This window comes from Scyliorhinus torazame, chromosome 2 (genome assembly GCF_047496885.1).
Source record: "Scyliorhinus torazame isolate Kashiwa2021f chromosome 2, sScyTor2.1, whole genome shotgun sequence".
In the NCBI taxonomy this organism is placed as follows: domain Eukaryota; kingdom Metazoa; phylum Chordata; class Chondrichthyes; order Carcharhiniformes; family Scyliorhinidae; genus Scyliorhinus; species Scyliorhinus torazame.
Genome location: NC_092708.1, coordinates 173,471,431 through 173,489,421, shown reverse-complemented (window position 1 = coordinate 173,489,421; position 17,991 = coordinate 173,471,431). Strand labels below are relative to the sequence as shown.

General features: G+C 43.0%; 1 protein-coding gene across 5 annotated transcripts in view; it reads right to left on the bottom strand.

Annotated features, from left to right (window-relative positions):
- Nucleotides 1-17,991, bottom strand: part of unc80 (unc-80 homolog (C. elegans)) — a 599,468-nt gene that overhangs the window by 373,229 nt on the left and 208,248 nt on the right. For all 5 annotated transcript variants that reach the window (XM_072480367.1, XM_072480341.1, XM_072480351.1 and 2 more), the window contains 3 exons: nucleotides 15,206-15,369; nucleotides 13,039-13,137; nucleotides 4,309-4,517 (listed from right to left, as the gene is read on the bottom strand). In XM_072480367.1, the coding sequence (XP_072336468.1) occupies nucleotides 4,309-4,517; nucleotides 13,039-13,137; nucleotides 15,206-15,369 (472 nt within the window). The remainder of the gene's footprint in view (nucleotides 1-4,308; nucleotides 4,518-13,038; nucleotides 13,138-15,205; nucleotides 15,370-17,991) is intronic.

Sequence of the window (17,991 nt, the reverse complement as noted above, 5' to 3'; positions counted from 1 at the left end):
TCTGGATGGAAATTGTCCCATTGGACAGACGCAGCATGGGTTCATAAAGGGCAGGTCGTGCCTAACTAATTTAGTGGAATTTTTTGATGACATTAACAGTGCGGTAGATAACGGGGAGCCAATGGATATGGTATATCTGGATTTCCAGAAAGCCTTTGACAAGGTGCCACACAAAAGGTTGTTGCATAAGATAAAGATGCATGGCATTAAGGGGAAAGTAGGAGCATGGATAGAGGATTGGTTAATTAATAGAAAGCAAAGAGTGGGGATTAATGGGTGTTTCTCTGGTTGGCAATCAGTAGCTAGTGGTGTCCCTCAGGGATCAGTGTTGGGCCCACAACTGTTCACAATTTACATAGATGATTTGGAGTTGGGGACCAAGGGCAATGTGTCCAAGTTTGCAGACGACACTAAGATAAGTGGTAAAGCAAAAAGTGCAGAGGATACTGGAAGTCTGCAGAGGGATTTGGACAGGCTAAGTGAATGGGCTAGGGTCTGGCAGATGGAATACAATGTTGACAAATGTGAGGTTATCCATTTTGGTAAGAATAACGGCAAAAGGGATTATTATTTAAATGATAAAATATTAAAACATGCTGCTGTGCAGAGAGACCTGGGTGTGCTCGTGCATGAGTCGCAGAAAGTTGGTTTTCAGGTGCAACAGGTGATTAAGAAGGCAAATGGAATTTTGTCCTTCATTGCTAGAGGGATGGAGTTTAAGACTAGGGAGGTTATGCTGCAATTGTATAAGGTGTTAGTGAGGCCACACCTGGAGTATTGTGTTCAGTTTTGGTCTCCTTACTTGAGAAAGGACGTACTGGCAGAGTGTGCAGAGGAGATTCACTAGGTTAATCCCAGAGCTGAAGGGGTTGGATTACGAGGAGAGGTTGAGTAGACTGGGACTGTACTCGTTGGAATTTAGAAGGAATTTAGAAGGATGAGGGGGGATCTTATAGAAACATATAAAATTATGAAGGGAATCGATAGGATAGATGCGGGCAGGTTGTTTCCACTGGCGGGTGAAAGCAGAACTAGGGGGCATAGCCTCAAAATAAGGGGAAGTAGATTTAGGACTGAGTTTAGGAGGAACTTCTTCACCCAAAGGGTTGTGAATCTATGGAATTCCTTGCCCAGTGAAGCAGTAGAGGCTCCTTCATGAAATGTTTTTAAGATAAAGATAGATAGTTTTTTGAAGAATAAAGGGATTAAGGGTTATGGTGTTCGGGCCGGAAAGTGGAGCTGAGTCCACAAAAGATCAGCCATGATCTCATTGAATGGCGGAGCAGGCTCCAGGGGCCAGATGGCCTACTCCTGCTCCTAGTTCTTATGTTCTTATGTTCTTAATGTTTTAATCTGTGACCTTCCATCAGAACAGGGAAAAGTTAGAAGTAGAAGGTTGTCAGCAAGTAAAGGTAGGGGGTGGAAGGTGAGAAAAAGAGCACGAGGGGAGGTCTGCATTGGGATGGAGGACAGGACTGGTTAATTGACTAAATGATAAAAGGTGCAAGGCCAAAGTGGGTTGTACTTTGACAAGAAACAAAATATATCTGTAAAGAAGAGTGAATGGTAGGATCATGTAGAGCTACTGTCCAAAAGCAAAGAAAAGGAAACAAGAAATCAACAAGAAAGACAAAAAAAGAAACCAGCAAAGAAAAAGGAAACAAAATGGGGGCAGAAACTACAATCTAAAATTATTTAACTAGGTGTTGAGCCCAGTGCCAAATTTGAGGTCCTGTTCCTTAAGCTTATTTTGAACTTCGCTGGAACACTGCAGGAGGCCAAGGACAGAAAGGTCAGAGTGCAAGCAAGGTACTGAATTAAAATAACAGGTAACTGGAAACTCTAGGTCACGCTTGTGGACTGTTCTCCAAAAAGCAGTGTTTGGTCTCCCCAAAATGAAGGAGACCACATCATGAACAGCAAAAAGAGCATACTAAATTGAAAGAAGTACAAAAAAAAGAATCACAGTTTCACCTGGAGAGGATGTTTGGAGCTTTGGATGGTGAGAAGGGATGAGGGAATATAGCTGCAAGGTTAGGCTGGAGAAGTTGGAATTGTTCACCTTGGAGAAAAGCAGATTGAGGGGATATCTGATAAAGGTGTACAAGATGATGACACATTTAGATATCACAGAAGAAGAGAAGTGATCTCCATTAGCTGCTGGTATGAGGACTTGGGGACACAGATTTAAAGTTTTCGGCAAGAGATCCAGGTGCAAGAAATAACTTCTTTTAACTCAGCGTGTGGCATTGATCTGGAACTCACTGTCTCAGAGATTACTGGAAGCAAAGACAATCAATTATTTCAAAAGGAAATTGGATAGATGCTTGAGGGAAACAATCTGACAGGGCCAAGGGGATAGAGTGTGGGAATGGACTGATTGGATTGCTTTACAGAGGCCTCCATAAATCTGATTGGCTGAATGGCTCCCTTGACTGCCGCAATGACTCTATGACACGAGCGATGGAAAGCCACATCATGAGGTAAAACAAAATATTGTTTACATCCTATCGTGAAGCACTAGTTGTAAATGGACATCGAGTGCTTGGAGCACTACTGAGCTGCATTAATCATATTATTGGGAGGGCCTTTAATTCAAATAAATTCAGTGATCTTAGCACAGAGGAAGTGAGCTGGCCTTGGGGTACTACAGATATTTCTCTAAATGGGATAGTGAATATGTCTCGGGTCTCATTATCCTATAATGTAGATCAGGACCTGATGTACCACGTATCACATCAACCATGCTATATACAGGAAGGAAAATAATTATTAATACTGAAAATGCAAAATAAAACCAGGAAATAATGCAGATCCAAGACTGGACTGAACATCACCACAAGTGGTTAATCTTTTTTTATCTCCAAACACAGAAAGAAATGTGCATTTGCACATTTCTATTTTTACCAGCTTAATATTTTCTTTTGTGCTGCTACTAAAGTAATAATCTTGTTTTATCCACGTCACTCTGTCAGTTATTCAATTTATTCTCAATAGCATTGAAAAAAACACAGCGAGGCCTTGTTATTAGCTGCAGTCTTGATATTAAATATTCATTGGAAAAATCATTTCCATTTTGAGTTTCACAAAGAAGGAACAGTGAAATTATTTCTTAAAAAAAGCTTAACTGCCATTAGCCAGCATGCAAGATAATTAAAGAGAAGTTTCTAGTAATTTTAATACACCTCAGGTTATGGTATTTCTTTTTTCACCTTTGGTTAAGGTGAACAGTGCGATACAGAACTTATCTTTATGGATAGGAATACGCAATTTTTAAAATTGCAAACTCAGATTCTCCTCTCTGTCATGTTAATTGAACTACACATTTCTTCCCATCAGGTCTATTTTACGTCAGTTGATTTCAGTGTAATTAAACAAGCGAACATGTGGTTTAATCCCAAGAACCTTTCCCATTGATTTTTAGTGATAAGATCCCATCTGGAGTACGGAGTGCAATTCTGATAACCTCACCCAAGATGTTCTATTGCCCTTGCCCATGCACACAGCCGAGCAGTGAAGGTGATTCCAGGTAGAATTTAAGTTAGAAGAAAATGTTAAAAAGTTCCTTAGATATTTGAAATAATGCAGAAGATTCAGAAAGAAATTACGAGAATGGATCTAGGGATGAGGGATCATTATGTAGATACATTGGAGGAGCTAAGGTTTTTCTCCTTAGACAAAGAAGATGCGGGGGAGATTTGCTAGGTGTTCAAAATCATGACGGGTCTGAGCATAGTGTATCACGAGAAACTGTTTCCATTGGTAAATGTGTCAAGAACAAGATGCCGCCATTTTAAGGTGTTTGACAAAAGAACAAATGGCAACATGGGAAAATATTTTTTATGCAGCAAGTGATTAGGATCTGTATTGCACTACCGAGAGTTTGGTAGAAACAGATTCAATCAAGGTTTTCAAAAGGTAATTGGATAAGCACGTGACGAGAAAACAAAAATTGCAGGACTTCAGGGAAAGGGCAGGGTGTGGGATTAGCTGAGTTGCTCATGCAGGGAGCTGGCAAAGGCAAGATGGACTGAATGGCATCCTTCTGTGTTACCATTCTGTAATTCCATGAGAACGTTAATGCGCAAGAGGATATCAAAGCAAATAAGGATGGGGGATTGTTGTATTTGAAACTTAACTTTTAATAGAAATCTCTTTCTTGTAGCTGAATTTTAATCTTTTTTTCCACCTGAACCAATACATATTATGTATGCTTTATATACTTTCAACAATACAACCTGTGCCCTTTCTATTGTTTATCTGTAACAGTTCTGGACATGATGTGGCCGAGAGAAAGAGGGAACCGACCTATGGGAAGTTTGAGTTTCTTCCTCAGAGAGATTCTTCTGGATCGTGAGCGTGAGTGTCTGTCTGTCGTGGTTCCAGAATGAGCTGTTGTGCAATCAGAGGTGTCTTGCTCAGATTGGCTGCTTGTATCACTTGCAGCACTTTGCGATTTAAACATTTTGCGCCAAAAGTCTTTTCTGCCCAAAAGAGCTCCTGGAATTTGTTCTTCACTATTAATTTTAAAAACACAGACAATAATCTGTTAACAAAAAGTTAATTGACACAATTATATTTAAAGCAAATACATTCAAATGTTGGAACCTTTTATTTTACACAGTACATTGCATGCAAAAAGCTCAATCATGAAAAACCATTGGATTTACGACACATGGCTAAATTTGACGCATCTCAAAATTGGGCTTGGGAAACAATTAACCAGTGTTCATTTGAAACGATGCAGGCTAAACACGCTGCGGAATGTTTACACACCTCAGCAGGGTACAAAATTCATGTGAGGCTAGCACTACTTAAAGCTCACCTGTGATACTGAAAGCCAGCCGGTACTTCTTAAAAGGAGAGATCGAAAGTCCCCGAGGCCTGGAGGGGATCAGGAGGTTCCAAGGCCTGGAGTGAAATCAGGAAGGGGAAAGAGTTTGGAAGAGGGGTGGGCAGGGTTAGAGGCTGGAGAGAGTTTGGAGGAGGAAGTGGTTGGAGGGAAGGGGAGTTTTCAGGGGACGAGCCTGCAGGAAAGGGGTGTTTGGAAGGGAAGAGGTTGGAAGGATAAGCATTTGGGGGGGTGAGAGGCTGACGGGAAGGGCAGAGAGTCTGGAAGAAAGTGAGGGTTTTGAGGCTGATGGAAGAGGGGGAGAGTTGGAGACTCGAGGGAGAGAGGCGGGAGAGGTTGGAGACTAGAAGGAGAGGGAGTAGAGTTTAGACCCCAAGATGAGAGGAAGGTTGGGGGGAGTGGAGAGGGACCCTGAGACTTGGAGAGTGGCTGGGTGGAAAGTATAGACCCTGAGACTAAAATCAATAAAGTACTGATGGGGATCGGGTGGTGCTCTTCAGCATGTGCTGTATAGTGGAATAATTTTTTTTGGACAAAACGAAAAACCGAAGAAATTCAGATATTAAGTAATTAATTACCTTATATTTTTCAATGCAGGTTATTGAGCACATTTGATACCTTTGAGTGTGCTGGGTAGCTTTGAGCATGCTGCATATATATTGTTATGATCCCAGTTGATGTTATTCCTGAACGGGAAGGTCCCAGATGGGCCCCTGGCTTAAAACACTATGGCCGCTATTCTCCCCCCCCCCCATGCCGGGTGGGAGAATCGGCAGGGCGCCGCGCGAATGGCGCCACACCGCACCGACCCCCGCACGCGATTCTCCCACCCCCTGGAAACCAGCGGCGCGCGATTTGCACCGGGCCGCTCGGAGAATCGGCGAGTGGCGATTCTCCGGCCAGATGGGCCGAGTGGCTGCTACGACACGAAAGATTCCCGCCGGCGCCATCCACCCCTGGTCGCTGCCGGCGGGAACTCTGGGGGGGCGGCCTGTGGGGGGGCATGGGGGGTTCCCCGCGCATGTGCAGGATGGCCCGGCCCAACTGCGCATGCGCAGGATTGGGCTGCCCCAACTGAGCATGTGCGGGTTGGCACGGTGACCATTTGGCACCGCGCAAGGACACTGGAGCGGCATGAACCGCTCCAGCGCCATGCTGGCCCCCTGTGGGGGCCAGAATATGTTGTGTCCGGGCCCTGTTTGCGCTGTCGTGAAACGCGACAGCGTTCATGACGGCGCGAACACTTGGCCTCAATATCGGAGAATCGCCCCCATTAACTGTTACTTTTTTTTAATGAGGATTATGAGGAACATAATCACAGCCAATAAATGTTACTGAAATATTTTTATTAAACTTGAAAAGTTTGACTATAATACAATAATCCTTCACTCCCACTTATCTTCAAAAATGTACATAGATTTTAAGGAAAACACAAGTTACAAAATATATCTTTTGCTATAATGTTCTCAGTAAATACACAGACCCTGTAGCTCAACAGGCTAGCTACGGTCATACACACTCCTCTCTGAAACCAAGTGGCAGATGTCACTCAATCAAACTCCTGTGGATTTTCCCTCAGATATCCCCAGATGATTATTACACTGTGAGTCAACTGATCTCACTGGACTCTGACTTCCGCATGAGTGTTTCCAAACTCCACTCTAGAAAAGGAACGCCTTAGAATTTTCACAGTAACCTCATTGCAGTGTTAATGTAAGCCTACTTGTGACACTAATAAAGATTATTATCTTCTTTCAAAAAATGCTTTCCCTCAGCTGGTTCTAGCAAGGATCCACTTCCAGTATTTTTAATTCTCCTTTCAGTATTCCTTTGCCTTGAATAGACATGTGTATTCCAACTTCTATACAATCTCTCATGTACCCAGCCACCAATTGCTTCACAATTACTTTGAATATTGCTCACAGGCTGTAATAAGATATCACCAACCTTAGAATTACTTCAGATATCGGGCTTATCATTCGCTAACGTCACCAGATCTGCACTTTTCAGCTCTGTCCTTAACTTCAATGAGCAGTACCTTTGTAGAGTTTCCAATTGCTTTGTTCCTTTAACTCCAGTTTCCTGGAACATATCTTTTAATTCCCTGGTTTCTCAAACTAACTGTTCTTTAGTTTCTGGGACTAGCTTTTTTGCCCATTACTCCGTCGTTCTGCTTCTGCTGCCAGCAGACCCGAGAGAGCTGTTCACTTTCTAGCTTCCCAGTTCCAACTACTATGGGTTCAGGTAAACTAATCTCACAAGGTGAGAACCAAACTAAACTGGGGTGCATAGTGGTTAGCACTGCTGCCTCACAGCACCAGGGACCTGGGTTCAATTCCGCCTTTGGTCACTGATGTGTGGACTTTGCACTTTCTCTCCGTGCCTGTGTGGGTTTTCTCCGGGTGCTTCGGTTTCCTCCTACAATTCAAGATGTGCAGGTTAGGTGGATTGGCCATGATACATTTCCCCTTTCTGTCCAGGGATGTGCAGGTTAGGCTTTGGGGTTTTGGGGATAGGGCAGGGTGGATGGGGAAGTGGACATGGGTACTGTACTCATTCAAAGGGTTGGTACAGACCCAATTAGCCGAATGGCCTCCTTCTGCACTGTATTTTATGATTCAACGGTCTTTTTTCTTCTAAAGGTAGCTCCTGGTTGCTAAGCAATGGCTCATTCTTTCTTTCAGCTTTTGTTGTCTTTCCATATCATAAACTCTCTAAGCACAGTCGAGACACAGGGCAGAGACACAGGTTCTGACTGAATCCCGACATGTTGCTCTCCAGTTGCACAGCCCAGATTTTGAGCCACTCTGGAAAATAATTCAGGAGGCTTGATTTAGACCGTCACTTCCGGGGCAAGGCCTGATAGATTGCCCTGAGCAACACTCCCCCTTCCCCCATGGACACGGGGGTAACACCTACAATCCCCCACCATAAGCATCATTGGGAGCTCCTCACCCACACCACCACAAGCATCAACATCGGTGCACCTCCCCCTTCTCCCACCAAAAACATCAGAGGCTCCTCCCCCGCACCTCCACCACCACAAGCATCAGCATCAGGGGCTGCTCCTCCAACCCCCACCACCATTGAGGGTCCTCCCACCCCAAACAAACCTAACATGAACCTCACCCCACTAGGGGGCCCTGGAGGGTCTGCCCTGGCACAGGTTGGGACTGACATGCAGTGCCAACCTGTGCCAAGGTGCAGTGCCAGAGCACTAACTGGGCATGCTCCCCTCCCCCAGGGGGCTAAACTCACATTTGTGCCTGGGGAATCTCCTCAACTGATTCATCTCGCTGATGTGACGTCGTATCAGCGAGGTTTGAATATTCTGTGAGGGGGGAATCAGTAATGAGATTAAAATGTATGGACATCGATTAAACCGAGGTTCTCACCCTTCATGGTCGTGAATCTCATTACGTCACTGGCAAGAGTGTGGACAATTGGGAAACAAGACTTCACTGGAGAAAACCTCGTTTCCCGATTCTCGTGAGATTTAGCACCCACGTCGCCATTTTTACTGATGGTGGACAAAATTGCCCCCACAGTTTAAAATTAAATAAAAACACCCCATACATGCAAGTACTTTAGTTTAACATTCATCTAACTGGAGTTTTACCCTTTGTTATACACTAAATTAAACTCACTTAAATCTGTATCTTATTTCTGATTTCCAACATACAAATCACTTAAAACTACCTCTACTTGCTGAAAATATGCCTGAGTGCACTGGCTAATTTTGAGACCACTATCAAATTTAATGTCATATTTATTCCAAAATAGAGGTTTTGATGTCAAGTATTTTACGATCCCAGTTCATGGTATAATTGGACAGGAAGAACCCAGAATGGAACCTTGGCTCAAAAGATCGTAACTCTTACTTATTAAAATCAAACGTGGAGGAAAAGAGTCACAGGACCACTAATTAGTTTGAACTATATTTATTCTTCACGCCGTAGCTTTCTGTATCACAATAGAATCCCAGTTGGAACTGAAACAAACCCACCCCCACACACACAAACGTCTTTTAATAGCATGAATCTAAGTATATGTTAGATTCTATACAGAAACATTAAATTAAACTCACCTAAAACTATGCCTTACATAGCAATAAGGCACAGGCTAAATGACTTACTACAGGCATGCTCGGAAATTTGGTCATCTTTGAAATTACCCATTTGCAGAAGATTTGCAAATTGCAACAACAGGATGCTCTCAAATGCACAAATCAATACCTTAACCACAAGGTTCCATCAAGGCTCATATTAAACCAGGCAGGACGCAATACCTTAACCACAAGACCTCATCAGGGCTTGTGTTGACCGATGCAAGGCCTGACACGTGAAACCACAAGGTCTGAATATTGGAAAAACAATGTCTGCAGGATGGACCATGTGGGTAGGAGAATCAGGTCATCCGGCCCCTCGGAGCAGAACACAAAGGCATGACCTCTTCAATGGAATACGCGTACAGACCTATAATTATTCGAGGCCTGAGGTCATTTCTTTAGTGACAACTCACACACAGCACCCTGAGTTCCCGCAGACCTCAGTGAACAGAAACACCTCCAAAGAATGACCCGGCCAGTTCTACTGGGGTAATATCTACTTATGTCCAAACCTGAGAGTTTTGTGACAATTGTGATTATTTGTAATGCATATGAATTGCAATGCATAGTGTATTTGATTGAAGTTTAGTTAATAAAATCATCTTGAATCATAAGTTACAGTGTAGAGTGTTTGTTTGACACATAACTGTTTGACCTCTTGTAAGAGACAGAGACCAAGAGGCTCAACATTCATTTCTCATGTTTCCCCATACAAATATAACTCCCTTAAAACTACCTTTGGTTTCCAAACAAGTTGATTAGTGGCAAGTGCTGGTAATTAACATGAAATGAAAAAAATGAAAAATGAAATGAAAATCACTTATTGTCACAAGTAGGCTTCAAATTAAATTACTGTGAAAAGCCCCTAGTCACCACATTCCGGCGCCTGTTCGGGGAGGCTGGTACGGGAAAGAATCTAACCATCTCCTCTCTGACATTCAAAAGCATTATCATCACTGAATCCTCCACTAAAATATCCAGTGGATTACCATTGACCAGAAACTGAACTAGACATGCCATATAAATACTGTGGCTAAAAGAGATCAGAGGCCGGGAATTCTATGGAGAGTAACTCACCTCCTGACTCCACAAAGCCTGTCCACCATTTGCAAGGCGCAAGTCAGGAGTGTTATGTTGTACTCTCCACGTGCCTGGATGAGTGCAGCTCAAACAACACTTCAAGAAGCCCAGCATCATCCAGGCATAGCAGCCCACTTGATTGGATCTCCATTCACACCTAAAATCCAATTACTCTAACTCAATCCAACACACCCACCAATGCTGCCAGCTTACCCCTCACCTCTGATTTCCTCCACATACCTCCAACTATTCACCCAAGCACAGCAAATCCTTCCCTCCATCCTTAAGGACAAGGTGGCACATAATAGAAGGGAGGAGAGCGGAGCCTGTAAGCCCTGAGGCTTATGGAGCAGATGGACTTCCGTCACTTTGCAACAGAATTCATACCATCCAGCACCACTGAGAACTGTGAACATGATGGAATGTTCCTGTCTTCTGCCCCTCCTCACCTCCCAGCTCAGTCTAATCCTGCTAACTAGCAAGATGAGCATTTGCAAGTGGTATGGCCTCTCGTTTCCCACCCAACATCCTTTGTTTGCTTGTGAGCTCATAGGGTACAGGGCTATGGATCAAGTACTGGAAAATGGGAATAAAATAGATAGGTGCTTGACTGCCGGTGCAAACGTGATGGACTGAAGGACCTCCTTCTGTGCTGTCAAACTCTATGACTCATTGGAGACAAAGGTTGCAAACCAGGCCTGCTGCAAGGGATTCAGTTAAAGATACCTTCTGTCACTGCCAAGGAACATGGAGGAGTCACGCTCCAATTTGGCAGAGAGCATCATGAAAAGTTTACTCTTTGCAGCCTCTGTTCCATCTCTCTGCCATTCTGATGCCTCAGAGCAAACCCCTACATAATCCAGGAACCGATCCCAACACTTCAAACAACAATCCGCAGTAGATGTAGATAATTTGCAATTGTAGAAGTTCTTAAGTTTGCCTTACTTGCAAGTTGGGTTCCTGTCGCTTTGCATAACAGTAACACAGAGCCCATACTGAAGCTGAAAACCTGATCCTTGTTGAGTGACCTGCAAATTTGTTCAATGAATCTGCATGGTCCAAATAGGGACAATGGGCATCACATCAGCTGGTAGGGCTGTGCATTATGATAGTATTCAGTTCAACTGCTTCTGATACATGCAAAAGATGCCCACACAGGTACTGTGCTTAAGATGGTGTGCCACACTAGAAGTGGATATCAGCATAGCATGCAACTCCAAGAGGTCAACCAGTTTCCATACCATCGCCTCCAGTGGCACTACCGTGATGAAATTCACACCTATGAGTTCTTAGAAATAATTCCAATGGAATATTTTTGAAGATGTAATGAACTAATCACATATTGTGCTCAAGGTCTTTTGATCCCATTTACCCACCCTACCGCATCTACATCCAACACAAAAGGCTCTCTCTGAGTGATAACTGCAAAATGCACTGTTTTTAGTTAATTTTACGAAGGGTTGAAATCCCTTGAAGACAAAAGCACCTGCCTACTTTTGGAATATCACACAGTAAGACAATGATCATCAATATCCCCAAAATGGAAACTATGATCCATTTCTTAAGACACATGGAACTATCTTATGATAAAATAAACTCAGGTATGATTATCAGTTGAAATGTAAGCCTGGAAACTATTGTGAGTGATGTTACAGGATTTTTCATTTTTGTTCTTGGGATGTGATCAACATCAGCAAAGCTAATTTATAGTTTATTCCTGGTTTTCTACTGGCTCATTCCAATGTGGAACAGGGGACATCACCTCCCATTCATAGTACATAGCCTATCTTGAGGGCGACACAGTGGTTAGCATTGCTGTCTCACAACGCAAGGGACCCAGGTTCGATTCTGACCTAGGGTGACTGTGTGGAGATTGCACATTCTCCCTATGTCTGTGTGGGTTTCCTCTGGGTGCTCCGGTTTCCTCCCATGGTCCAATGATGTGCACTGTAAGGATTGTATTCTATGATCACAGGGCCCTGTTTGTGCCAAATGTTTTCAATCAGAATAAGACCACTCAGTAACAAGCAGTAGCCAGCTCCCTTCATATCCAGGGCATCACTGACCACAGATGTTGCCATTCGTTGTGTATCGTCAGGCAGCATCTGATCACAAAAACAGAATCAAGCTGTCACAATGCATTTATCATCCACTCCAATATTAAACAACCCCCAAAAAACGACTATAATAGCTCCTATATGACAATTCCTCACAACTTGTCCAGATTGAGTAATTCAAGATCAAAGCAACGGGACCACCATGATTATTATTGAGGACATCATTAGGGATGCTGAAGAGATTCAGCTGTCTCAACAGATCAGGGGCCCACAAAGTGTGTAGGTTAGGTGCAGTTACGGGGATAGGGCGGAAGGGTTGGTGCCCTTTCAGAGAGCTGGTGAAGACTCGATGGGCCAAATGGCCTCCTTCTGCACTGCAGAAATTGTATTCTACATTGTTGCTTTGACTGTTTTACTCAGGCAGCTTAGATATGAGCATAAAATATGGCTGATGAGTTTTCCTTCCGGAGGGTTCCTATTCTATTCCACAGAATTTGATTCAATCTGCACTGTAAGAAAGTAATAGAAATATGAGGCATGGCTCCTAGACTTGGCACACAGATTTGAAGTCCTTCTCAGATACTGATGGCAGCAAATCTTAATAAGTATCAGTCATATTTAACCAGTTACTGTAACACAGTTAAAGTAAAAATGATTAAATTAGTGATCAATCAACTCAAACATTTTACTTGATTGAGTCAAATGCAAAAATACAATAAAGCAAGACTTTATTTCAGGCATCGTGCAGCATACTTGCACTCCTGTAGATAAAAGGAGAAAATAGTGGAATGTTCTTTCAAAAGAAATAACATCCATAGCATTGGATTGTTTCAAGTAATGTGATATATTAGGGATATCTGAAAGGGACATTCCACCTTTGGGCTACAGTTTTGGTATGTGAAGTGTAATTAAAGAAATGTAAGCAATTTCCTATCACTCACTGTTCTGGAGTCTGCGGAGGCCGACTGGAGACAAGGCTACGGCATTCGTCCGGCGCCGCTGAGGCCTGTGCTTTATCGGTGCTTAATCCCCCTTCAGCTCTGCAATCAACCAAATTCAAATTATGATACACAAATACAAAACCGACTTGTGGGCCTGGATTTTCACCATGATAAAGACCCATTACCTCATCCAGAGGTGTCCTGGGATATTATCCAAAGGGGCACATTACCTCTCCAAAGGGATACCCTGACAAACTATCGGGCCGCACGGTGGTACAGTGGTTAGCACGGCTTCCTCACAGCACCAGGGACACGGGTTCGACTCCAACCTTGGGTGACTGTTGGTGTGGAGTTTGCACATTCTCCGTTGTGTCTGCGTGGGTTTCCTCGGGGTGCTCCGGTTTCCTCCCACAGTCCAAAGACGTGCAGGTTAGGTGAATTGACCATGCTAAATTGCCCCTTAGCATCCAAAAGATTTGCAGGTCAGCTGGAGTTACGGGGATAGGGCTGGACAGTGGGCTTGGTTGGGTACTCTTTCAGAGGGTCGGTGCAGACACGATGGGCTGAATGGCCTCCTCCTGCACTGTAGGGAGTCTATGATTCCATGAAATCCACCAAGTTCAGACCTGTTCTTACCCTGTTTAAACTGTACACTCTGGGTTTCACATTCCTGGCCGACCAAAATCTCACTTCAATTGAGGTAACTGCTGATTTAAATAGCCAGCTACCTCCGTAAAGCATGTATGTGTGAACTCCAGTCCCACTCTTGCAAAAAGTCTCCCTGGGGGCAGAACTTAGGACTTCAGGGCTCATCTGCCATTTTAACCATGATGGAGAAGCTTTCTGCTGTGGCAAAAATCTGGGTCTATTTGTAACAGGATATGCAAATGCAGATATGTCCCAACAAGATTCTAAATAAACCGATATATTTTTCAATGTGTATTTTTAAGTGTTACATGTAGATTTCACTATTCATTTAACAAATAGAACAGAAAGCTAAATGGATAGATAAACACTCAGTTATTGCTTTATCAGTCATTCTTTTGTTATACATTAGTGACACTACAATTGGCTTCCTTAGGGAGACACTGCATGTCCTTCTATGTGTGAACCAGATTTTGTTTAGTTGCATATACATACGGCATTGGAAGGTAAGGAATGCAATTATACACCGATTTATCGATTTATTTCCCATTATTCCATGAATTGGCTTGAGAATAAGGAAAATAGACACATGCATAATCGGTGAACTAAATGTAAAATTTCTTTATTAAGATGATAATCAAAGCAGCAAAGTAAAGGAAATACTCAATTACACTAATGTTCATTATGAACGATAGGAATTATGACAATGTTGTAACACGATGAGAGTGCTTTTGTCAATGACTTATAGGCTGGTAAATTGATCTCTATATTCCTGTAGACAGTAATGTTAACTGTGATTTGATTTTTGAGAAAAGTCAGGGACTTCTCTTCCAATTTATCTTGTCTTTATCTAAGGAAGCATCAAAATTTTAAATAAATAAATCACATTGCTACCAGGTCTTCAATGCCATTATTTTTCAGTCCAAGTGACAGAGGCATGAACATGGGTGTAACTCTAACAATCCACACTCATCATTGGTTTTAATGGGGCAGGGTGGCACAAAAATCCCTGGAAATAACGGACTGATGTAAATAACTGATGTTGCCCATGCCACAATTTCCTGAAAATTCTATTAATGGCATAATCCATGGCGCAGCACAGTGTCACACACCCACTTCTGCACATTTCATATCTATGTTTCAATGAGCATCGTGACAATTTCAGGCATATGCCCCAGGTGTCCAGAGGGCACTCTGACCAAGGTGGCATGCAGAGCATTTCCTGCGCAGAATGAGTGTGCACACACTTCCTGCCATTTGGATTTTGACAGCACTCATGCGCCGCCTGTCAAAGAGGTGCTGCGCAATCTAATTTCTAGGCCATGGGGACAACATGAACGAGTTGTGCGTGTGGCATCACTGTGATCACGATGCACAGCAGCCCTTACCCTTCTCTCATAGAAACAAGAACTGTTAAGCACTTCTTTATTAAGCTTCTTCAAATTATAACAGCGCCATTAGTCACAGAAAATACAGTCACAATAAAAAAATCAATTACATTTAAGCCATAACAGTTGTGTACCTTTTGCTGACTGACACTTTCTTTTCTTCAGTGTCTTCTGGTTTCTTACCAGGTGTTACCTTGTCCGTACTATCGAGGAGAGCACTTAGTGCCACCCTTCTAAAAACATTCCCATGAGTCTCTTTGATGAATTGAATAAGTTGACGAATGTCGCAATAAAGTCCCTAAAGGAAATAATTTATATGAGCACAGTTTATATCAAAATGCTGAGGATTCACTAATGCAAAATTAACTGATTGCAGTCACCCATTTGCCTTTTCGGTTTAGGTTTAAAATAAAAATGATTAAACAGCTGTAAAAGGTCTCCTGTTTGAGTAAGGCTTGTTTTCAGTCATTGTTCTCATAATAATAATTAACAGGTCCGTCTGCAGGAAATAAGTTTTCTTCTACCTGCCAACATTAATTTTCTATGCATACTACATTAATACAACCAAAAATAAATGGTAGATGCCAAAGGTGTATCATATGATTGCAATTTAAACAGATGGCTAAAATGACTGAGTCCTCAAATATCTTTTCCAAAAAGAAAATGGATTAATTTTCTCATTTTTAATGTTTCGCCCTTTCACTTTGTCGCTTTCTGGGTCATGATTCCGGTTCTATCTGAGGAAATTGGCAACTAAAATCAGTTTCAGGTTCAGAACTGATATTGTCGAATCAATAATACATCTGGCACTCTAGGGGTTTGACCACACAAAAGATTATGGGAAAGCTGAACAGTTCCAAAATCAGTTAACCATAATTTCTCAATCACAATCACTTTTGGTGCAAAATAGGGATTTGGGATATTTGGTCGGGCATTACAACTGCCCTTTGGGACTAACCATTCTAGACCCAACCATCTTCAGCTGATTCATCAAAGACCTTGTTGAATATTGTACCTTGTTCAGCACCATTCGGGACTCCCCAGAACCTGAAGCAGTCCATGTCCAAATGCAGTAAGACTTGGACAATATCCAGGCTTTTGCTGACTGGCTACGAGTAACATTTGCGCCACACAGTTGGCAGGCAATAACCATATCCAACAACAGAAAATCTAACCATTGCTCTTTGACATTCAATAGCATTACCATCGATAAATCCCCCATTTTCAACATCCTGGAGATTAGCATCAACCAGAAACTGAACAAGAATAGCTATATAAATACCATGGCTACAAGAGCAGGTTAGAGACGAGGAAACTTGTGGCGAGTAACTCACCTCCTAACTCCCCAAAGACTACCCACCATCTACCTACAAGACACAAGTCAGGAATGTGATGGAATACTCTCCACTTGCCTGGATGAGTGCAGCTTCATCAACCTTCAAGACATTTGACACCATCCAGGTCTAAGCAGTCAGCTTGATTGGCACCTCATCCACAAACATTCATTCTCTCCATCACTGACGTACAGTGGCAGCTGTGTGTACCATCTACAAGATGCACTGCCTAACCTCACCAAGTCTTCTTAGACAACACATTCCAAACACACAACTGCTACCATCTAGAAGGGCAAAGGCATAGATACTGGGGAACATCACCACCTAGAAATTCTCTTCCAAGGCACTCACCATCCTGATTTGGAAATATATCACCATTCCTTCACTGTCGCAGGGTCAAAATCCTGGAACTCCCTCTCTAACAGCACTGTATGTGTACTAACACCACATGGTTCAAGAAGGTGCCTCACCACCACCTTCTCAAGGGCAATTAGGAATGGGCAATAAATGTTGGTCTAGCCAGCAAAGCCTACATCCCATGCATGAAAGAAATGGCATCTGCTGTGTGCATGCATGCTTCTGAAGTAAGACTTCTGAAGGCAGATTGCATATTGGTCAGCCCTTTAGCTTAGATGCAGTGAATGACTGACAGAAATATGGAGGTGCAGATCATGATGTCAATTAGTATGTTGCTAGTGTTTTCATTTTAGAGCATTAAGTAATGCCTTTTTAACCTTGCACATCTGAACATGTGTTCAGAGTGAGTTCCACTGTCGGGCTGGATGGGAGGGCATGCCAAATTGTGCAGTACTCTGCTCATTAATTGGATTGGATTGGATTTGTTTATTGTCACATGTACCGAGGTACCGTGAAAAGTCTTGTTCTGCATACAGTTCAGACAGATCATTATGTACATGAAAAGAAAATACATAGGGCAAAGATAAATACACAATGTAAATACATAGACACATGCGTTGGGTGGAGCATGCAGGAGTGTAATATTAATCAGGTCAATCCATAAGAGGGTCGTTTAGGAGTCTGGTAACAGCGGGGAAGAAGCTGCTTTTGAATCTGTGAGTGAGTATTCTCAGACTTTTGGATCTCCTGCCCGATGGAATAAGTTGGACGAGTGAATAAGGTGGGACGGGTCTTTAATTATGCTGCCCGCTTTTCCAAGGCAGCGGGAGGTGTAGATCGAGTCAATGGATGGGAGGTGGGTTTGAGTGATGGACTGGGCGGTGTTCACGACTCCCTGTAGTTTTTTACGGTCCTGGGCCAAGTAGTTGCCATACCAGGCTGCGATGCAGCCAGATAGGAAGCTTTCTCTGGTGCATCTGTAAAAGTTGGCAAGAGTCAATGTGGACATGCCGAATTTCCTTAGTTTCCTGAGGAAGTATAGGTTCTGTTGTGCTTCATTGGTCGTACCATCGACGTGGGTGGACCAGGACAGGTTGTTGGTGATGTGCACACTTAGGAATTTGAAGCTGTCAACCATCTCCACCTCGGCCCCATTGATGCAGATAGGGGTGTGTGCAATACTTTGCTCCCTGAAGTCATGACCAGCTCTTTAGTTTTGCCGACATTGA